General features: G+C 43.5%; 1 protein-coding gene across 1 annotated transcript in view; it reads right to left on the bottom strand.

Moving 5' to 3' along the window:
* LOC115153048 (DNA nucleotidylexotransferase) overlaps nucleotides 1–24,668 on the bottom strand; it is a 138,519-nt gene that overhangs the window by 40,629 nt on the left and 73,222 nt on the right. The window contains exons 9-10 of the mRNA XM_029698078.1: nucleotides 12,334–12,588; nucleotides 11,592–11,675 (exon numbers count right to left, since the gene is read on the bottom strand). Coding sequence (XP_029553938.1) covers nucleotides 11,592–11,675; nucleotides 12,334–12,588 — 339 coding nt within the window. The remainder of the gene's footprint in view (nucleotides 1–11,591; nucleotides 11,676–12,333; nucleotides 12,589–24,668) is intronic.

Genomic DNA, 24,668 nt, shown 5'->3' with positions numbered 1-24,668 from the left:
CACCCAGACAAACTTTCGTATAACAGCAAAGTGCTTACTTTTACTAATTTAATTCATTCACACATCAAAATGTTATACTTTTTACTCTCTCTTCTGTGTGGCTGGGTAGTGGAGAGAAATAAAATACTACTTAAACTACAAAGGCTTTAGGAAACATTTCCACAGATTAATGGGCTGGAATAAAAATGTGCATGTTAGAATCACTGATATAAACTTTATAAACTAATCATCAGCCATTAACTAGCCTGGTTGCCAGATCTGTTGATGCCTTAGCCAAGGTCCGTTGGAAACATTGGGTTAGCTAAATCACAAAAAGCTTCAAACAGTGTCTAGAGAATGATGACAAGAACATGAAACAAAACCAAGACTTTGAGATAGAGGGAGAGGTTCTAGTGGCTTCTATAACTAAATTGCTTTGCTACAAACTGCAGGTCTGCAAGTTCACATGTCACAGCAACTGCTTTCTCCCTAACAAGGATGACACCAAAAGTTCTGCCATGATGGATGATGATGGCACCTGTATCATGTGTCCAGGAATCTGCTCTTACCTTGACCACGACAGGGGAAAAGGACACATGAAACCAAGAAAGAGAAAAAGACCATTCAAAAGCTTCATGAAGACGCAGGGCAAGTTCATGAACAACAAGCAGATGCTGGATAATATTGAACAGAAGTATGCTGTGATGGAGTACAACGAGACCTTGGATTTATAACATTCTATCTGTGAAAAATCTAGTTCTGAGATAATAATAATAATACAATCACATGGTATTGTTATAGAGCTTTTCTAGTACCTGGAGTCACTTTACATAGTAATAAAAATACAAGAAATTATAGCTGCAAGCAGCCATGGCGAGGTTCAAACCCTATTGCACCACCGTACAACCATCAGGGCAAATTTGACTCATTGCCTTTGGATGATCTACTTACAACACCTACCAAATATTAGAATTTAAAATCAAACAGATCGTGCAATATGCTTTTGATTGACTTTAGACAATTTTTTATTATGTTGACTACTTTCTTGAATACTATGTTGATGGCAGATTTGCAAGATGGCTTCAATGGACCAACTTCTTTAAACCCAATATTTTCCAAGACTCTAGCTCAAACATCATGAATGAGCTTGCATGAATCATTTTTCCTGGAACATCAATTTATACAAAAGGTCATTATGACTCCAGACTCCAGAGTAGTACGTTTTTAGGCTATTCCCCTTCCTGAATTAATTTTCCATGAATTAAGAATGATAGGCCTATCTTCTTATTTTCACAATGCGATGTGGCACATCGCATGTGTAAATGTGTGTAGTCCTGTATTTGAGCTGCTCTTGTCTATTTTTATTCTGTATTATGTACATTTTTATGTTGTGTGGACCCCAGGAAGAGAAGCTGCTGCTTTTGCAACAGCTAATGGGAATGCTAATAAAATAACAAATGACATTGACAACTCAAATTGCTTTGAGAAAGAGCCTTATAATTAGCTTTCTTCTTACCTAATAAAAGACTGTAGCTGACATAACAAAATAATATCTTTACATTCAATATTGTTTAAACAATCACACTTAATTTAAACTTAAATGATCAATTCCCAGAATCATATAGGCAATGCCACACAGGTTTAAACTTTGTATGGCCTGCGTATGGTCTAAATGAAATAAATCCTGAATGAATGTAATAATGAACTGATATTGTTTACTTAATTATCGTAAACAAATACTGGCTTGCACTTTTGCAGGCTGTATCCATGCACTAGGTTGTTGTCCTCCTTTTCAATGACACCAAAATCCAACTGGGGATTTCACTTGCGCAGCACCTGTTCCCACGATGGTGTATTCCAGCGTTATAATCTTTATTTTTATTTATCCTGTTACATTAGCCATTTTTGGCGTGAACTAGGAGTCAGGGAAAATACATGTGTCAACATATTGTCAGGTGGCAGAATGTAGTTTTTCTGGTGCAGATGATCAGGGGGGCGGAAAATAATTACAAAAAACTGTATACTGCAAATTGACTACAAGAAGCTAAAAAATATATAATATATTACTAACATAATCATTTCAAACCTTGCTTATATTTGTATACTGTCATATATACAGTAATTCTCTATTATGCATGGGAATACTATTATGCGTGGGGTTTTTACAGTTTTTTATGTCTAACAATTAAAATAAAATAAAACATACAATAATAGTTTGGGGTTTTTTTGCTCAGAAAACTTGGAGGGCCAATTGGGGAACCCTGGCCTTGACTGTCTGCCTCACCACTTGCGTAATACAATTCGCAACTCAATTCAACACAAGCTCCTGGGTTTGTAAAAAATATTTGAACAGTCAAGCCTCTAGTGCTTTAGATAAAATATCGACTTCATTGTGAGTGTGTGTGTGTGTACTGCAAAAACTTCAAAAACTATTCAGGCAGTTCCTGAACTCATCTCTGAATTTAATTTCTTGTGGGTCTATGGTATAGTATAAAGACTTTGCATAAGGTTACCAATTATGCAACAACAAAAAAGTATTCCTTTTTAAAACAACAACTTCCATCAAAACTTTGATTGCTGCTCTAGGACCTACCAAGCAGGACCAGAGAACAAATCAAGTGCACCTATAGGCTGTGGTGTAAAGTACTTTAGTAAAAATACTCAAGTATGAGTATTGAGTATGTTTTCCACCACTGCCTATAGGCCAACCACTGGCCAATCAGATAACTCAGATCACTGTGTGCACCATTTCCTTGAGCAATAGTCTGTAAAAAGAAGCCTCGAACGGACAGCAAAGTTGATACTGTGAGATTTAAATCTTGTAAAACCATTACAAGAGAGACTCAACGAATACAGCAAACTGAGCAATCGGGGGAGAAGAGCCTTGGTGAGGGAGTTGACCAAGAACCCGATGGTTAATCTGACAGAGCTCTAGAGTTCCTCTGTAGAGATGGGATAACCTTCCAGAAGGACAACCATCTCTGCAGCACTCCACCAATTAGGCCTTTATGGTAGAGTGGCCAGATGGAGTAAATGGCACATGACAGCCCGCTTGGAGTTTGCCAAAAGGCACCTAAAGACTCTCAGACCATAAGAAACAAGATTCTCTGGTCTGATGAAACCAAGATTGAACTTTTTGGCCTGAATGCCAAGCGTCATGTCTGGGGGAAACCTGGCACTATCCCGATGGTGAAGCATGGTGGTGAGAGCATCATGCAGTGGGGATGTTTTTCAGCAGCATGGACAGGGAGACTAGTTAGGATTGAGGCACAGATGAACGGCGCAAAGTACAGAGAGATCCATGATGAAAACCTGCTTCAGAGCACTCAGGACCTCAGACTGGGGCAAAGGTTTACCTTCCAGCAGGACAATGACCCTAAGCACACAGCCAAGACAATGCAGGAGTGGCTTTGGGACAAGTCTCTGAATGTTCTTGAGTTGCCCAGCCAGAGCCTGGACTTGAACCCGATCAAACATCTCTGGAGAGACCTGAAAATAGCCGTGCAGCAATGCTCCCCATCACACCTGACAAAGCCTGAGAGAATCTGCCGAGAAGAATGGTAGAAACTCCCCAAATCCCGGTGTGCCAAGCTTGTTGCTTCTTACCCAAGAAGACTCAAAACTGTAATCACTGCCAAAGGTGCTTCAACAAAGTACTGAGTAAAGGGTCTGAATAGTTATGTAGATGTGATATTTCAGTTTTTTCTATATATAAATTAGCAACAATGACTAAAAACCTGTTTTTAGTCACAAGTCACGACCCAAATTATTGGCACCCTTGATAAAGATGAGCAAAAAAGACTATAAAATAAATAATACAAATACTGAGCTATTTTGTATGCTCAAAAAATTTAAAAGTATATAATTTGATACCCATGTCACCCCGCTCCTACACACGTTCCACTGGCTTCCAGTTGAAGCTCACATCCATTACAAGACCATGGTGCTTGCCTACGGAGCAGAAAGAGGAACTGCCCCTCCCTACCTTCAGGATATGTTCAAACCCTACAGCCGAACCCGAGCACTCCATTCTGCCACCTCTGTTCTCTGGGCCGTCCCACCTGTACGGGGGTCAGCTCCCTGTCAGCCCAGGCAAAGCTCTTCTCTGTCCTGGCACCCCAATGGTGGAACAAGCTTCCCCCTGAAACTAGGACAGCAGAGTCCCTGCCCATCTTCTGAAAACAACTGAAACCCTACCTACATTATCCCCTATTTCCTATTAGCACTGACTTTGCTGATAACTTTTGTATTGAGGAAAAATGTACTTACTACGACTGTGATATGTGGTTGTCTCACCTAGCTATCTTAAGATGAATGCACTTACTGTAAGTCGCTTTGGATAAAAGCTCATGCTGCATGACTAAAATGTAAATGTGAAATGTATACTAATACATGTTTTGCCAAAAACCTGGTTGCCTTTGCCAGAAGGCTGAAACATGTCCGAAAGTAGATATTCCAGCAAGAAAATAACCCCAAGCACACATCAAAATCCATAGAAATGGTTAATTGACCACAAAAGATTATAAAAACATTAACGCTCCAAATCTCAAACGACCACTCATGATGCATAAAGGCACTCCACCCTCCTTTGTCCTCTCACCTGTCTGTCTGTCACACCTCAGAGGTGTACATGTGATGCTCCGAGGGCACTGTGGCGTGAGTCGCAAAATTAAACCCAGAGCCTTTCCTCCCCATCCTCTCCTGCCTTTCCTCTCCTTTCTGTGAAGGGCCTCTTTCCAGACAGTTTTCATCCTGTCTGCAAACAGTGCTTTTCAGCACCAGCTGGGGAGCATTAAAAAATGACGCTCCCCAAAGCCCAGTGCAATTGCTCCGGGTTTTGTCTACCCATCCGCTTCTCTGAAAATAGGGAGGGATGGATGGAGGGATAGAGGGAGAAAGGAGGGAGGGGGAGGAAGATGAGTTGTGAACACTCCACATGCTACGACTGAAATCGGACAGGCAGTTCAACTCACTGTTGACTAGTGTTTCTGGAGGAAAGATGTGATACTGAATGTTACGACTGTAACAGATGTGACCTCAACAGAGAGGTCACATCTGGCTTGTGACGCTGACAATTTCCTCTAAATGTGTGACGTATTGAGGGATAAGTGAAAAATGAGGTCACATTGGGGAATTTAGGTCATGGAACACTTTCTTTTCACAGTGTGCGAAGTTCATTAAACTTTTAAATTGTCAATTCTAACACGAGCTTTGCATATTTGCAAGCAAAATGCAGTGATGCGTTTCAGACATACCTCTAACCTTGCATGAGGTACACCAGGATTTGAACTCAGAAACAACCCTGCTTCACTCTTGAAAACAATAAGTGTTTAATAGTGTTCAAATATCAGGATATACAGTAGCCTAAATAAGAGGAAATGTATCTGTCAGTCAATTTACATTACATTTAGGTGAGAGAATATTAATTTCCTCCCTGTATGACCGCACAAACATACACACACACATACTCACACCAATACAAACACTCAAAAGACACTCACACACAATATATAATCACACTGTATGCACGTACATGACATATGCAGCACACATTCATACTTACACACTAGCACATACAGTTGTGAATTACATTTGCATACACATTTGTATCAGACAAATACTCATATACCTTTCTTGACACATATGCACTCTCTCACACACACATACTCCCACAGGTAAGGAATTTTAAGGGTACACCATGCAGTAGAGGGCTTTGTATAGAAGGTGTTGGACAGGTCACAGAGCCCTCCTGATTGGGGAGGGAGTCAGTTTGTCTGGGGCTGATGAAATCCTCCACCTGTCCTCATTCATCAAGCCCACAAAACATAATAATTATCCCACACCTTCAGCCTCACAGCAGAGGACAGACACTCAACCCAACTCCCTGCTCCCATAGAACACAGGCCCTCACATCACACCTCACTCAAAGGCTAATGTATGCTTTAAATACAGCTGCAGTAGTACTATATTGATCTAAGGCCTTGGGACTCTCTGCTGTCGTAATATGGACAACATACAGAATGACTGTAGCACTCCAACGATGTGATGTTTGTATAGTAAGTCCAACTGTCCGCCAGGTATTGCTATTGTATTATGACAAGCTGTCTCTGGAAGCTGTTGCATTTCTTTCTCAAGGCTATTCCCCTGGGCTTGTCCTTCCTTAATTGGGATAATTAGTGTGAGTTTAGCCATATTGTCTCTAAGCTATTCCATATTACAGTGAGACAGAGCACGTCGTCATGTGCATCCATCCAGGAAGAGCTCTTTAAAGCAAATGACAAGATGGAAGTCCTCTAAATGACCGTGTTTGGTCTTCAATGGTTAGGTGGCGACGAATAACCCCCCTCTCTCTGAAACCCCCTCCCTCCTAATCAGCCCATTCCGATATCTCTCCAATTTGTCCTGACATCAGTCAGACGCAGAGCATCGACTCTCTGGGGGGAAAAGATTGGTCAATTATGACGGCTGCAAAGATAAAAGTGCCATTATCTGAGTGGTGGCGGCCATACGTTCATCCAATTAATGAGGGCTTTGCAACAGTGACGAGGACCAGACAGAGAGGGACCACTCCTCCCTGCCTAGAGCGAACAGAAGAACAGAAGGAATAGTCAACGATCTGTGGAGAAGGAGGCAGCCCGGCGACTTAGAAAGTGAATTGATCTTCATTACCGTAATTATGGCTGTAATGTCGAGCTGACAGCTGAAAAATGGGCCACACTGTTGAATGATATTGTCAGAACGTACCCTTTTAAGCGATCTGCTGACCTTGAAACTAGCAGTGAAACTGCAGTCTGTGCCAAAGTGTATGTGTGTGTGTGTGTGTGTGTGTGTGTGCAGATAACGTCAACATCTCAATTAATCAGAACGTTTCCGACCACTTTCCTCATCAAACTCGAAAACTCAACCATACACTTGTCACAACGTGGCCCTTTTGGGGTGTATATCGTGGCTCCCCACATCTCTCACTCTCTTTCTCAGGTTTTACAACGGTCATAAATTCCGGCTAGAAACTCTCTCTCTTCGCTGCCATGGAGTATGGAGGGAGAGAGCCTATGGAGAACAAAGACATTCTTCTTCCCAAAACTCCTGATCTCCAAAACTGGAGAATTAAACTATATTTATATTTTTGAGAATGTGGGAATGGTCCGTGGACACTGAAGGGACAGTCATGTCGAGTGTGTTTCATTTGGTGATCTCATGAAGGACAGGAAACACACATAACTATATCTCTTAAAGTGTACATTTCCCAGCTGTCAGGTTTACTTCTGAATGTTGTATAAGATGGATGAATAAGTATAAGAATACTTTTGAAAAGATAACAATGTGATTTAGTCTTCTAAATGAGAATTGCTTGTTTTATGGTGACTTATACACAGTCAGTAGCCATGCCCAGGTGGGCACAAACATGAAGAGATGGCCCCTTTTCTACCCAAGTATAAAAGCCCCTGTGACGCAATTCACGCCAGACCACGGTGTAAGCTAAGGTTGCAAATGGTTGAATTTCTAAGACCAGAAAATATAAAGCGGTAGCTACATGTTGAAATGGTTGGCACTACAACTCTACCAAAGGACAAGACCATACAGCGTGGAGCATTGGCTACACGGCTAGAAATGGTTAAACTCTGAGACTATCGATTCACTACAGAAGTAAGAAATCCAACTACCAGTATGCAGCCGGAAATGTACAAAGTCTAGGACAAGAATACTGACAACCGCCGAAACATTTATTCTATGCAACAACCATGGGTACATTATGAACACAACAAGAGACTTTTTGTCGATTGACTCTCCAGCAGACGAACCGGCGACCACAGAGAGAGACAAGACAACACTTGTAAATATGTAAATTGCAATTTATTTTCGAATGAGCAGTCATTCATGTAAAGTATTAGCAATTTCTATGAGTGTAGTTATCAGCTATGAGTTTCCCGCTCTTGAGCGGTCCACACCCCCTTTCCTTTGTCTACCAAGCCGTCATATCGATTTCGTCTGCTAGGGACTTTTTCCTTTGTATCATGTAATACCCCATGTATGACCTAATTGTGTGTTTTCATGTATTTCTGTGACTTGATTAGTTAGTTAGTAAATAAACAAATAAGTAAACCAATTTGTATATCGCTGAGTCATAATTTATGCTAGGGTTCGTGCAGATATCTAAGGGTTTGCGATGTTCAGTAATGCGAACTGATGAGGTACAATTCATTAATAAGCGACTGTTTTGATAAGATATGAAAATATCTAAAAGAGTCGATTCAGGACATACAGACTCTATAAACATTTTCCCGTGGTGCCCCGACTTCCTAGTTAATTAAAGTTTACATGATTAGTTTAATCACGTAATAATAATTACACATAGAGAATTGATTTGATTAAATAACAGTCTTCACATTTAATGATAGTCACAGACACAACACACTCATCTGACCTGACCCCAGATCTAATTTTGAGTGTAAGTGTATGTGATCCAATAACCCTGTCCCCGCCAGCACCCAGATCGCTGCACAGCCTGTGTGCTTACCTCTGCCCTTGTGTTTGAATAAACAATCTCTGAGATGGCCGCATCTGTATAATGTGTCATAAAGCTGCCACCCTGCTCTCTCTATGTCCTGACCCCCATTCCCAAGGAAGGGGGTAATGGGGACGTTGTGGTGACAGTGTGTCCCCCTGTCGGTCAGTCGGGTGACATGCCCGGTGCCCTTGTCCTGCTTCACTCACTCCTCAAGATGCCTGTCCCCATGCTCCCCCAGCCCTGTGCATGTAAATGAGCCAAGATGCATTGCTGCAGGATGCCATGCTCTTAGCAAGGCTAAGTGTATGCATAACCTCAGCACTGACTGTCATCTGGGACTGTAATAAACATATTTATGTTTTTCATGTGACACATTCTCTTACAGTGTGTCATATTTGTTCAGAGGGATTTTAGTATAAGCTTGAAATTAAGTGACCAAAAAAAGAAGCGCTCTTATTTAAAACGTGTCTACCCCCAACTGCACGCCATAGTCTTTAGCATGTAGTGCAATAGTAACATAGTGATAGTAGTAAACCTTTGTGATAAAAACAAATGAATTACATCATGTATCTAAACAAAGAGGAATGTGTCATGAATTAAAACCTCTTAGATGTTAAATCCCCTATACAGTATTTGGGACTTTGAGCAGTTCTGGACCAGTTCCGACTGATAATTCTGTTTACGATGCGCTCTGTAAATGGTGCAACATCAATTGCCTTACAATCTCTAAAAGCACTGGTTGTTCCAATTCATATATGCTATCGCAAGCTCAGCTATCAGTTTCACGGACACAGGAAATTGGCTATTTGCATAAGGAGCGACAAGTCATATTTTCTGGCCTATCCAGACAAAATCACGATTTCCTGTGCCTGTGAAACTCACAGCTGCGCTTGCAATAGCGCATATTGCATATAGCGGATGCAACAATAGTGACGTTCTCAGATGGATTTATAGCTGTCAACAGGATTTAAAAAAATAATAATTTCATACAATTTAATCAAGAGCACTTTCTCTTGGTCACAGACAGACGAAATCACTTTGTGCTTGAAGCTGAAGTTGTAACGCAGCCAGTGTGGCTCAGCCTAAAGACCACGTAGAACACGTGTCAAACTCATTCCACGGTTGACCGAGTGTCTGCGGGTTTTCACTCCTCCCTTGTAATTGATTGATGAGTTAAGGTCACTAATTAGTAAAGAACTCCCCTCACCTGGTTGTCTAGGTCTTAATTGAAAGGAAAAAACTAAAACCCTCAGACACTAGGCCCTCCATGGAATTAGTTTAACACCACTGTTGTGACGAGACCGCACACATATTAATGGTGTCTCGGCACGTCTCAGGGGACGTTTGGGAAAAAAAGTCTCTTTCGTCAGTAATATGAAATGGTACCAATATTGTATGTCACTAAGTATGATCATATTTACAGATATAAGAAAGGTGACATGTTATAGTAAGATGTTTATAATTACATTGTTACTAAACATTTCAGTCATTTGAAGCCCTTTTGCACCACTTTTGTTGAACAGGAAAGAAATCATATATTATTTTTCATATTTTCGTATTTTCATAATACTTATACTGCGCTTGTGTCTTCAAAGGTGAGTACATGTCCACAATCTATAAAAAAAATAAAAAGAGAGTTCCAGCCTTTTCTAAAACTATGCAGCATTACCAGTTATTGTTATTACTTTTGGATATGTCTATTTATGCAGAAATCTACATTTTGCCCTATCAGTCAAGAGGTTTTAAACTGAGTGTAATTAGCTCTTGCTGTGTGGGCAAGTGAGGGTTAATGTCATTGGAATTCTAATGAGATGTAAATTTATATAATAGCCTTTTATCATATCCGTTTCTCAATCAATCTGTTGGCTGAAACTGAGATGCAAATGTAATTCATTTGGAAATGTGTAAATGAACCTTGCGCTTCCCAGTACAATTAACTTCACCTTAACGAGCCTCTACCTCATATATTGAAACCAATAGATGGATTTGATTCACTTATAACTTAATGCTGATGTGTTATTATTTCTTCTCATTTTAGAGTATGTATTTTAGAAGGTGTGTGTGTGTGTGTGTGTGTGTGTGTGTGTGTGTGTGTGTGTGTGTGTGTGTGTGTGTGTGTGTGTGTGTGTGTGTGTGTGTGTGTGTGTGTGTGGACGTGTTTAACTATACTTGTGAGGACCAGAAGTCCCCGCAAGAATAGTAAACAAATAACAATTTGACCAACTTGGGGAATTTTGTTAGTCCCCATAAGGTCAAATGCTATTTCTATGGGGTTTAGGGTTAAGGTTAGAAAATTAGGTTCAGGGTTAGGACCTAGGGTTAGTTTTAGGGTTAGGAGCTAGGGTTCTGTTTAGGGTTAAGGTTATGTTTTGAGGCTAAGGTTAGGGTTACGGTTAGGTTTAGCGGTTAGGGAAAATAAGATTTTGAGTGGGACTGAATTGTGTGTCCCCACAACGTTAGTTATGCAAGACTGTGTGTGTGTGTGTGTGTGTGTATGTACATGCATGTGTGTGTATGTGCGTTCATGTGTGTTGCTTACATGCGTGTATGCATCTGCCTGTGTGTGTGTGCATGCATGCCTGTGTGCGTGCATGGGTGTGTGTTTGTCTGTTTGTTTGTGTGTGCATGCCTTCGTATGCATGTGCGCATGTGTGTGTGGGGTGCATCATGCCCCTTCACAGCAAGCAGAACTGTAATTAAAAATGTTGCCCTCACGTCAATATCTAGTTTCTGCTCACTCAGAGGAGAATCATATTGTTATAAAATTACTCAAGATAATGTGTCTGTGTATTCCCAGCACAGGCATTCTAACACCCAAGCCTAATCCCTCCAATAACGTTTGAGGACAAGGGCTTTGCTGTAATTCACCACCCAGATTCATAAACACACACTCTGGAGGCTAGACTTTGGAGTGAGAAAGAGAGAGCCAACACGACAACTAAAACATTTGTACTAGTTCAGCACAATACTGTAGGTGACAAAAAAAATTGCCTCAGTGGTAAAGATATATTGAGCATCACCACCATTGGGACAAGACCGGTCTAAAACCAATGGTTGAGCCTTGTATTTATCAATTGCACTGTAATGAGAGAACACACAGTACCTTAGTTTTGTCATAAAGGGCATGGTTGTCAAGAAGCATCTGCCTCTCCTTCTGGGCAAATGCCCTCAGATCTCTCCCAAACTGCTGTGGAAGAAAATAATTGATAATCATATCTCTTGTTATCCATTTATCCCCCTTTCCTGCCACCCTCCTGCCACCTTACAACCCTTGTTGTATTCCCCAACAGTAACCCTGCAGAAGAAAAAAAATGCATAGACCAGCATAGGTTGGTGACCAGCCCATGTTATGTTTTCGCTGGTGATCAGCCTTCTATGTAATTTCGCAGGTGACCAGCCTTCGTTGCCTTTTTGCTGGTGGTCAGACCAGCTTGGCCAACTAGACCATGCTGGTCAGCTAGCAGAACCAGCTAGGCCATGCTGATCAGACCAGTGTCCAAAACACAGCGAAGGCCAGCATGGACCAGCATAGACCAGCTTGAAATTTATGCTGGTCTATGCTGTTTTAATCAGCAGGGAATACATCTGCCATATCATATGTGTTCCAATAGTAACTTTCTTGTTCGTGTTTAGCTATTAATTTCTCATTATCAATGTTTTATTTTTGGTTATTGACTGCTCTGTCAAGCACTATCATCATGTGAATTGGATCATTTGTTTTTTGCAAATGAAATGTTTCCTAACTCAGCTGTCTTTCAATCAAAATTGATTAACAATTTTAGTCAATGTATCTTTGTGTGTCTTGGCATCCACATTTATTTCACAATAATTTGAGCCAAGCTTACCCTGGAGCCGGTCCAGCCCAGGAGGGCAAAGGCGTAGCGGTCAACAGGTGGGGCCACCAGGTCCACCCGTACGGCCCTCCAGCCTCTGCTGTCCCCTGGGTCCCTCTGCTGCCCTCTCTCCCCCTCCACCTGGCCCTGCTCCAGCCTCAGAATCAGGAAGCACTTCTGGAAGTGGTCCATGTCCTCAAACCTGCAACTAGGCAGCTTGCTCACATCAAAGGTGGAGCCCTGGTACTCACAGTACAGCAGAATGCCCTTGTGAGAAGAGAATATTAATCAGCGTGGACATAGTCACTGTCACCACTAATAAAATAGATATTGACATTATAAATATAATATAGATATTGACTTTGTAATGGAATTGGTTTATGCTGCTACCGTACTTCAGTGCCTGATGTATGTAATTATGAAAATGTAGTTGCGTATTTGCACATGCTGTCATCTAGAGCCTGCAATGGGTTTGTAGGATTTCTATACACACTCACAGTAGAAGGATATAAAAACAGTGTGTCTGCCACTTAGTGTAATATGCCAATTGTGAGATTGCAGCTAAATTACAACCTTCAAGACTCCGAACATAGTGGGGCCATTCGGACCCAATGGCACACAATTCCACTCCATGGAAAATCACTCCCAAGTAAGACATTCCTTTTTAGCAGAGAGAGAGAGAAAGAGAGAGAAAGAAAGTAGACGGTTTGGGAGAGATATAGAGAATCAGTGAGGATACGGCTGGATAAGACAAATGGAAAGAGGGAGAGGAGTAGATGAGTAGATGACTTGGGGTGTAGATAGTGGAGAGTAGGCAGTAGCAGGAAGAAGAAGAGGATTGATTTCCTCTGGGCTTTGGCCCGGCTGATTATGCAGCTCCCCCAGTCCAGGAGCGCTAAGGTGATTAACATTACAAATTGTCAATTTAATTCCAGCACCCACAGTAATTGTTGGGATACTGTGTTCCTCTTACTGACCATTAATCTGCCAGGCTCTCCTCAAAGAGCAATAATTGCAGGAGGAAGTGCAGCTGTAACTGCTCCTCCTATCCAACCAAGACACTGAGGTCAATCAAGAGACATTAAACCCTACTGAGCCAGTACTGCCTGGTCTTGTTTGACCGTGTTTCTCCGCTTCATTAGAAGAGACAGCGTTTCCCAGAGGGCATCGGGAGTGGAGGTGATGATTGAGTCATTAACTGATGACATCGGAAAGACTGAGTGAGTGACATGTGGGGACTGCACTCAGAGATGTTGTCCTCGTCCCTCTTCCCCTGCCCCTCGTCCCTTACACCTCAGCTCCTCTAATTAGCTTCAGGCGCCGATCAGCTTGTCCTCAGAACTGAGAGAGAAACCCCTGATGTCACCCCTGTTGAACCACAGAAACCCTCTCTATCTGCAATTACTGTTCCCACAAGGATACAAACAGATTAGAAAGCCTCCAACTCCCTCACATACTGGATGCATCATCATTCATTCTACAGACATTCTCATTACCTACATTTCAACATACTGTAGATTATGAAGCCAAAGAAATTGAAATTACTTAAATACTTAATAAAAACAATCTTCCATCAAAATGTATAGCCTTAAGCGTGAATCATAGTCCTGAGACGCTGAGAGACGATAGTCCGATGTCCCATTGTGACATAGCTAAGCGTCTCTGAGACCATAATCTGCAGCCAGAATGTGCACCTCCCCACAGAAACCATCACTAACTTTTACAGGTGGACAATCGAGGGCATCTTGTCGGGCTGTATCACTGCCTGGTACGGCAACTGCACAAATCACAACCGCAGGGCTCTCCAGAGGGTGGTGCGGTCTGCACAACGTATCACCGGGGGCAAACTACCTGCCTTCCAGGACACTTACAACACCCGATGTCACAGGAAGGCAAAAAAGATCATCAAGGACAATAACCACCCGAGCCACTGCCTGTTCACCCCACTTCCATCCGGAACGCGAGGTCAGTACAGGTGCATCAAAGCTGGGACAGAGAGATTGAAAAACAGCTTCTATTTCAAGGCAATCAGATTGTTAACCTCTTATGGCTAGGGGGCAGTATTTTCACGGCTGGATAAAAAACGTACCCGATTTAATCTGATTATTAGTCCTGCCCAGAAACTAGAATATGCATATAATTATTAGCTTTGGAGAGAAAACACTCCACAGTTTCTGAAACTGTTTGAATGGTGTCTGTGAGTATAACAGAACTCCTATGGCAGGCAAAAACCTGAGAAGGTTCTGTTCAGGAAGTACCCTGTCTGAACATTTCTTGCCCTTGTTGATTCTCTCTATCTTTTACAAAGGATCTCTGCTCTTACGTGACACTTCCGACGTCTCCAATGGAGTCTCAGAGCCCGGGAAAAACAGGAATGACGTAATTCAAAGCCCTGGTTGAAACAATAGAGAGCAAAAGCTAAGTGGTCACTCAGTGGACTAAGCCTTACGCTCGCGACCCGCCCCGCCCCCGGCTTTCGGTTTTTCCCTCAGTATACAGACAGGCAGATTCCCGGTCGGAATATTATCGCTTTTCTACGAGATAAATTGCATAAAAATTGGTTTTAAACAGCGGTTGACATGCTTCGAAGTACGGTAATGGAATATTTAGAAATTTTTTGTCACATTCTGCGTCATGCTCGTGGCCGAGATTTAGCGTTGGGATAGTGTCTAGAACGCACGAACAAAACGTCTTGATGGAACATAACGATGGATTATTTGGGACCAAACCTACATTTGTTATTGAAGTAGAAGTCCTGGCAGTGTATTCTGACGAAGAACAAGCAAGGTAAGAACATTTTTCTTATAGGAAATGTGATTTTGGTGAAGGCTAAACTGGTTGGGTGTCTAAATAGCTAGCCCGTAATGGCTGGGCTATGTACTTAGATTATTGCAAAATGTGCTTCATCCGAAAAGCTATTTTAAAATCGGACATATCGAGTGCATAGAGGAGTTCTGTATCTATAATTCTTAAAATAATTGTTATGCTTTTTGTGAACGTTTATCGTGAGTAATTTAGTAAAATCACCGGAAGTGTTCGGTGGGAATGCTAGTTCTGAACGTCACATGCTAATGTAAAAAGCTGGTTTTTGATATAAATATGAACTTGATTGAACAGACATGCATGTATTGTATAACATAATGTCCTAGGTGTGTCATCTGATGAAGATCATAAAAGGTTAGTGCTGCATTTAGCTATGGTTTGGGTTTATGTGACATGATATGCTAGCTTGAAAAATGGGTGTCTGATTATTTCTGGCTGGGTACTCTGCTGACATAATCTAATGTTTTGCTTTCGCTGTAAAGCCTTTTTGAAATCGGACAGTGTGGTTAGATAAAGGAGAGTCTTGTCTTTAAATAGCTGTAAAATAATCATATGTTTGAAAAATGGAAGTTTTCGGATTTTAGAGGAGTTTGTATTTCGCGCCCCGCCCATCATTGGATATTGGAGCAGACGTTCCGCTAGCGGAACGTGTAGATGTAAGAGGTTCAACAGCCATCACTAGCACAGAGAGACGCAGGGCCTCTACCTTCCATGCAGCATCAGCTGTGAGGCCTGCCAGGCGATGATTGACACCAGTTCCACAATATCCCTTGTCCGGCCTGGTGTTCTTTCAGACACAGTGGGCCCTTCCCCTCTGGGTTGAACCCCTACCTTGGTATATCTTCACACTGTGACAGGGGATCTCGCGGAAATGAAGCACCGGCGGTCCTTATCGGTGAGAGTCAGCAATGTCTTGATGGAGCACAAGTTCTGGTTGGGCGATATCCAAGATGACTGCATCCTAGGGTTGGATTCACTCAGTCAAGTGCCTAGATGTTGGAATGCGGAGCCTCCAGATGAAAGACTCCATGATGGGACTTCGGAGCAGTGGAAGAAGACACCGGCAGCCGCAGCTGACTCGTCAGGAGTTGGTGACAGACAGCCCCACAAAGATCCTTCCCCCAGATGAGAAGGAGCAACTAAAGACCCCCAAAGAGGTGATTGTGCCCCAGCAGGTCACCAGTGGCACAGTGGACATACCTTCGGAAGCTACCCGGCAAGCTGTGCTGGAACAAGGGTAGAGGTGTTCGGAAGGGCTGGAGCCTGAGCAGCGGGATGTGTTGGAAGCACTGTTTGCAGAGTTTGTAGATGTCTTTGCAGTATGAGATGAAGACTGCCAGAGAACCAGTCTGGTCCAGCACTCCATCGCTTGCCACTGGCAAAGAGAAAAATAGCAGAGCAGAAGATCCGGAAGACGACAGAGACAGGGTTCATCAAGCCATCCAACAGTCCTTGGGAGGCCCACCGTAGTCCTTGTCAAGAAGAAGGACTGCTCATAGTGCTTCTGTACAGACTACAGACAGCTGAACTATGTGACCAGGAAAATTTCCTATCCCCTCCCGCGCATAAATAATGCATGGACTACATCACAGGGTCACGATGGTTCAGTTCCCTCGACCTCCGCAGCGGTTATTGGCAAGTGGAGCTGGTGGCAGTTCACTGTGATACCCTTCGGGCTCTGCAAAGCTCAGCCAACTTTTGAGTGTCTTATGGAGCAAGTGTTGGACACAATCCTCCGCAACAAGTGTGTGGTCTACCTGGAAGACTTCCTTGTGCATGCAACATAATCTGTGTGAGGTTCTGCTTGCCATCCGGTAGGCAGGACTCAAGTTCCTTCACAAGATGTGTCACCTATAGCAGTGGGAGGTCAAGTTCCTAGGCCATTTCGTTGGGGCAGACAGAGTCACAACTGATCCAGCCAAGGTGGTGGCGGTTCAGCACTGAGTGACCTTCAAGGACCTCTCTGAGTTGAGAAGCTTCGTTGGCCTAACTTCTTACTACCGGAGGTTCATCAAGGACTTAGCAACAGTAGCCAGCCCTCTACATGCCTTATAAACAAGGACCAGCGGTTTGACTGGGATGATGACTGCACGGCAGCATTCGTTGAACTGCATCAGTCCCTATTCAAGGCTCCTGTCCTGGCATACCCCAACCCCCAGCACCCATTCATTGTGGACACAGATGCCAGCAATGTGGGCATTGGGGGCGTTCTTTCACAGGAGGGGCCGGATGGGGAATGGGTGGTGGCCTCTACAGTCGGTGCCTCAACCATGCCGAGCGCAACTACTGTGTCACCCGGCGAGAGTTGTTGGTTGTGGTCGATGCACTCCATCATTTCCGACTCTACTTCTATTGGACCCAGTTCCCCCTCCTCATGCCTCACTTACCTGGCTTCTCAACTTCCAAGAATCAGAGGGCCAGGTGGCTCGCTGGTTAGAAGAGTTACAGGAGGGAAAAAGATCTGGGTATTGATCTTGATGAGGGCCTACAGAGTGACCTATGCAGGGATGGTGTTACATCCACATTGAACTCCAGATACAGACTGATCCAGTTTAATTTCCTCCATCAGCTCTATATCACCCCATCTAGACTGCACAAGTTCAACTCTGATATCTCCTCCCTATGTTTTAGATGTGGCTCAGATGAAGGAACATTCCTCCATTCCACTTGGCAGTGTTCAAAACTACACGGTTTCTGGCAGGGGGTATGCGATACCATATCCTCAATCCACGGGGTTGCATTCCCTTTAGACCCGGAGGTCTGTCTACTGGGTAACTATACTAACACCAATCTTAGGCATAGCCATACTATAAAGCTAACAGAAATATTGCTAGCGATTGCCAAGAAATGTATTGCCTTGAAATGGAAATCGGATTCCTCCCTGCCAGTTGCAATGTGGCTATCGGAAGTTAATAGTTGTATCCCACTGGAGAAAATCACTTACTGCTTGGGGAATAAGTTAAAGACATTTTACAGAATTTGGCAACCTTTTATTGACTATATGGAGAATCTCCCCTTACATCACATTGATTGAATCTCTATATAATTCTTATATAATGTTTCACACGTAATGTATAATATGTAGCTTACGGCAGTGTCTCATTATTATTATTTTTTATTTTACTCTTTATTATGACTTATGTATCATGTATGTTTTTATGTATTATGTATGTCCGTATATATAATTTGTATTTTTTTATTACGCTCTTCTGTTACCGTCACTTTGTCCTTTGTTGTCTAACATATTTCACTTTTGTTTTGAATGTTCTTAATTGGAAAATGCAAAAAATAAAAATAAAAAAGAAGAGTTACAGGAGCAAGATGCAACTACCAGATGCAACACACACGCTGATGCGTTGTCTCACCAGCCACTGGCTTCCGTGTGAAGAGGATGACTGCAAGCACTGCCCACGCTTGGAACAAAAGGAGGGTCTCCTGCCCACATGGGTGACAATTCAGATGGGAGACAGGAGCTCAACACGCTTGGGGAGCTGGAATAACCAGGACCTGAAGAGGGAGTAGGAAGGTGACCGGGTGTTGGCAACTATTCGGGGTTGGTTGGAAACCAGTCAGTGGCCTGCCTTGAACAGTGTCTCACCCCTGTGCCCTGAAGCCAAGGCCTACTACTCCCAGTGGGACAACCTTGCCATTCACAATGGGGTGATGTTTCGAAAATGAAGGGAACCAACACAAAACTTGGTGGTGTGGTAGCGGCTGGTGCCTTGTTCCATGTGCGCCCATGCCTTCAGGGCTGTCCATGGATCGGTGGGGGCAGAATACTTCTGGTACACAAAGACCATCCAACGACTCTGAAGGAAACTCTGGGCTGGGTGCCGCCAAGACACATAACAGTATGTGCATGCCTGTGACGCCTGCACTGCCCAAAGGACCAACCAGACGCTCCCATGCCCCATTGCAGTAATATCATGTGGGGGCCCCTGTGGACATCCTGGGTCCTTTCCCCATGACAGAGGCAGGCAATCGATACCTACCTGTGGCCATGGACTATTTTACCAAGTGGCCAGAGAACTACGCACTCCAATGGACTTGTCCTTGTTCCTGGAGCCTCAGGCTTGGAGTACCTCCACCACCGTCATCAGCACCTGGACACGGCCCATGACTTTGCATGGCATCGCTTGATGGAAGCAGGGGTAAAGCAGAAGTGGGCATACAACACCTGCTGCCAAGGTCAGCCTTTACAGCCTGGCCAAAAAGTGTGGGTGTACAGTCCCCGGCACAAGCTTGGTCTGATCCCAAAACAAATGAGTCACTGGGAAGGCCCATGCAGGGTTCTGGAATGACTTTCTGACATGGTGTACTGCATCCAGCTTCAGACTCGTGGATGAGTTGTGGTCCTCCATCAAGATCGGCTGGCACCTTACCAACCTCATACACCACGTAAAGTGGAAAGAGAGGACAAGGAGGTGGTTACTCCTCCTCACAGCCCTGGATCATTGGACAACACAGCGGTTTCCTCACCTGAGGGGCAAGGTCAGAATGGGACTCCGCCGCGGTCACGAGGGAGCCACTGTCGCAGGCTCCCATCTCGAGGTCAGGATGGCACCCCTCAACGACAACCACGAATCAGCCGCTGAAGACCCCCATCCAGGTTTCAGGATTTTGTTTTGGATTTCGGGGTTGTCGGGGACAACTGACCCATTAGAGGATCTGGAGGTGTGGCTTGTTGGAGGCGTGGCCTTGGGTTAACTCTGTTGTGACAACTGTGGGTGAAAGTGTCATGCCAGTTCATGTATTATGTTGTACTCTTTTAATAAAGGTTGAGCTTGTACACTGCCAGTTTTACAGTCTTAATGAGACTGACATAAGTGCATATGATACCAGTCTACTAGAGTTCCATTGTTAAGACAGTCACCATTTTGTTACAGTTTGAAAGCCAATACTCTAGAACACTGCTGTGTATATGTGTACACATTTTGGACTATGATAAACCCTTTAGGCAATCTCCTATCACAAGTCATTGATTAAGAAAATGTGCATATTTTAAAAGGCTTTAATTTAGGTCACTTATTTAAATACTGCTGGATATTTCTGTACATTTATTTTCTAACCTTGAATCACTAAGAATGCCTTGAGCGAAAGGATTAATGAGTTAGCGACAGTTTTACAGACCATACATGTCTAAACATGGGTGCCCTTCCTTTTATGAAGCCTATGGCCCCACGCACACAACCCCACCATGAAAAAGCAACGTCTTAAAGTTTCTGTCTAGGATGGCTGTTTAGTGCAACACCACACTGTAATCTTCTTCAATGCAGCAGGTAATGTCAGAGAGCATCCCATCGTAAGCTTATTTCACCAGAACTGTTTACAGAGGGAATCTTTGAAGTTAAGCTTTGCCTTTAAGACAAGAAAACAACACAACACAAATGCAAGTGATGGGATTCTGCGGCTTGCCAAATTGATCAAAAATTCTTATTTGATTATTTTATTTTGTTTCCTTCTTTTCAAGTGTGTGACAAACGGCTGACAAGCAGGCTGCCACCATGGCAGCCTGCCCCAGAGGACAAGCAGGCTGTCACCATGGCCACTTGCCCCAGAGGACAAAGAGAGCGGTGGTCACAGCGGCGGTCACAGCGGTGGCAGGGACACGGGCCGCTGTGATCTAATGTCAAATTTTCTCTGAATCAGAGCACAAACCCTCCCTTCATGTCCCAGATTAGTGTGTGTTAGCAGGCTATGTTTGAACTGTGTTTTCCTTTGATTCAAAGCTTTGCCGGAACAGTCCGGTCTGATTACTGAAATTAAAGTGGAGCATTTTGAAACGTCTGTCTGTGTGTTTGTGTGTACTGTGTAGACGTGTTTAACTATACTTGTGGGGACCAGAAGTCCAGTAATAGTAAACAAACACAAATTTGACCAACTGGGGACATTTTGTTAGTCCCACAAGGTCATATGCTATTTCTAAGGGGTTTAAGGTTAAGGTCAGGTTTTTGGGTTCAGGTTAAGGTTAGGGTTAGGGGTTAGGGAAAATAGGATTGTGTCCCCACAAGGTCAGTTATTCAAGACTGTGTGTGTGTGTGTGTGTGTGTGTGTGTGTGTTCATCCAATGTCAGTGAAAGTACAAAAATCAGCTGTAGTTTTCTTTTAGACAACGCAACCTACAAAGCAAATGGAGACATTTGTGATAACTGCAGGCAACAGAGATATGGAGTGTCTTGCTGTTTTTATTATGGCGTGTTTTGCAGTCAAACTGGGCAAAAGTGAAACCGAAACGTACATTTAGGCAAAATTCTGACTGGTTAGGGTAAAGGTTCGGGATAGGGTTAAAACAGAAAAATAAAATTACAAAACAAATGCCTAGCACTGGGATTGAACCTGCAATGCTCGAAGCCGTAGCATTTGGTTTAAGGCCATTCTCAACCCCATCCCCAATGCCCTAGCTCGTCCCGAGCCTACTAGATGGTAATAGGCAATCGCATTGCCCTTAGTGGCGCCGACAGATAGGGCAGCCATGCTTCTAGCTCCTAAGCAACAGTATTTCGTTTTTTATGCTATTTCTTACATTAGTAGCCCAGAATTCTTTGGGTGTTATTACATACAACCAGAAATCACTTTTGAATATCACAGTGGCGGTAACTCAACAGCATTACTACCAGGAATACGACTTTCCCACATTGGATCCTTTGTTTGTACCCCCCAAGGCAATTGAACTGATTCCAGAGGCTGATCCAAAATACCGCCGGCGGAGAAGAGGTATTCGGAGTGGACTCCTAGTCCGACTCAGGGGGCGCACACACCACCCACAACTTCCTAGTATATTACTCGCTAATGTTCAGTCACTGGATAATAAAGTTGACGAGTTCAAGGCTAGGATCTCCTTCCAGAGAGACATCAGGGATTGTAACATACTCTGTTTCACGGAAACATGGCTCTCTCGGGATATACTGTCTGAGTCCATACAGTGAACTGGTTTCTCAGTTCATCACACAGATTGTCAAGCCCTGACCTGAGAGAGCCGTTTATCTCTGGTTAGGTCAGGGTGTGACATGGGGTGGGCATTCTATGTGTTGTATGTCTATGTTTTTTTTTTCTTTGATTGGCCGAGTATGGTTTCCAATCAGAGGCAGCTGTCATTCGTTGTCTCTGATTGGGAATCATACTTAGGCAGCCCTTTTTCCCCACAGTCAGTTGTGGGATCTTGTCTTGGTGTTGCATGTGTTTACACGCCTAGATTTTCGTTCGTTGTATTGTTTATTGTTTTTGCTGGTTCATATTGAAAATAAATTATGATGAACCCAACTCACGCTGCGCCTTGGTCTCCTCCTAACGACGAACGTCACACAGACAGGAATATAAATCTGTTTCATGATTAACTACTCATGGTGTGATTGTGATAAGACACAGAAACTCAAGTCCTTTTGTCCACCCGACCTAGAATACCTTACAATCAAATGCAGACCGCAGTACCTCCCAAGAGAATTATCTTCGGTTAGTCACAGCTGTGTATATTCCCCGTCAAGCCTTTACCACGATGTCCCTCAAATAACTACACTGGACCCTATGAAAACTGGAAACCACATATCCTGAGGCCGCATTTACTGTAGCCAGGGATTTTAACAAAGCTAACCTGAGGAAAACGCTACCGAAGTTCTACCAACACATTGACTGTAGCACTCACTCTGAGAAAACATTGGACCACTGCTACTCAACTTTTCAAAATGCCTACAAGGCCCTTCACCACCCTCCCTTCGACAAATCTGATCACGACTCAATTTTGCTTCTCCCTTCCTATAGGCTGAAACTCAAACTGGAAGTACCCTTGCTACAGGCTATTCAATGCTGGTCTGACCAATCGGAATCCATGCTTCAAGATTGTTTTGATCACACGGACTGGGATATGTTCCGTGTATCCACTGAAAATAATATCGACGAATACACGGATACGGTGACTTACTTTATCAGGCATTGTATAGAAGATGTTGTACCCACTGTGACTATTAAAACCTACCCAAACCAGAAACCGTGGATAGATGGCAGCATTCGCGCAAAACTGAAAGCATGAACCACCACATTTAACCATGGCAAGGTGACTGGGAACATGGCCGAATACAAACAGTGTAGTTATGTTTACGTACATATTCAATTTCTTCCTCTTCCAGTTTGCTGTCCCCACATGCTTCAAGATGTCCACCATTGTTGCTGTACCCAAGAAAGCAAAGGTAACTGAACTAAATGACTATCGCCCCATAGCACATGCTTCTGTCATCATGAAGTGCTTTGAGAGACTAGTCAAGGATCATATCACCTCTACCTTACCTGACACCCTAGACCCATTTCAATTTGCTTACCGCTCCAATAGATCCACAGACGATGCACTGTCCATCGCACAAGAGGAATACCTATGTAAAAATGCTGTTCATTGACTATAGCTCAGCATTCAACACCTCCACTCTCCAAGCTCATCATTAAGATAAGGGCCTTGGGTCTGAACCCCGCCCTGTGCAACTTGGTCCTGGACTTCCTGAAGGGCTGCCCCCAGGTGGTGAAGGTAGGAAACAGCACCTCCACTTCGCTGATCCTAAATACAGGGGCCCCACAAGGGTGTTTGCTCAACCCCTCTGCTGTACTCCCTGTTCACCAATGACTGCATGGGCACGCACACCTCCAACTCAATCATCAAGTTTTGACGAACATATCAAGACTGTTTCAAGGACAGCTTTTTTCAATGTACGTAACATTGCAAAAATCAGAAACTTTGTGTCCAAAAATGATGCAGAAAAATGTATCCATGCTTTTGTCACTTCTAGGTTAGACTACTGCAATGCTCCACTTTCCGGCTACCCAGATAAATCACTAAATAAACTTCAGTTCATGCTAAACACGGCTGCTAGAATCTTGCCTAGAACCCCAAAAAATGTATCATATTACTCCAGTGCTAGCCTCTCTTCACTGGCTTCCTGTTTTACTGCTAACCTACAAGGCATTACATGGGCTTCCTCCTACATATCTTTCCGATTTGGTCCTGCCGTACATACCTACACGTACGCTACGGTCACAAGACGCAGGCCTCCTAACTGTCCCTAGAATTTCTAAGCAAACAGCAGAAGGTAGGGCTTTCTCCTATAGAGCTCCATTTTTAAGCAATGGTCTGCCTACCCATGTGAGATAAGACTCATCTCTTCAGTAGGTCCTATGATTGAGTGTAGTCTGGCTCAGGAGTGTGAAGGTGAACGGAAAGGCACTGGAGCAACGGACTGCCCTTGCTGTGTATGCCTGGCCAGTTTCCCTCTCTCCACTGGGATTCTCTGCCTCTAACCCTATTACAGGTCTAACCCTATTACAGGGGCTGAGTCACTGGCTTACTGGTGTTCTTCCATGCCGTCCCTAGGAGGGGAGCATCACTTCAGTGGGTTGAGTCACTGACGTGCTCTTCCTGTCTGGATTGGCGCCCCCTCTTGGGTTGTGCCGTGGCAGAGATCTTTGTGGGCTATACTCAGCCTTGTCTCAGGATGGTAAGCTGGTGGTTGAAGATATCCCTCTAGTGGTGTGGGGGCTGTGCTTTG

The sequence above is a fragment of the Salmo trutta genome, chromosome 18 (genome assembly GCF_901001165.1).
Source record: "Salmo trutta chromosome 18, fSalTru1.1, whole genome shotgun sequence".
Lineage (NCBI taxonomy): Eukaryota > Metazoa > Chordata > Actinopteri > Salmoniformes > Salmonidae > Salmo > Salmo trutta.
This window is presented reverse-complemented; position numbering and strand designations above follow the sequence as displayed.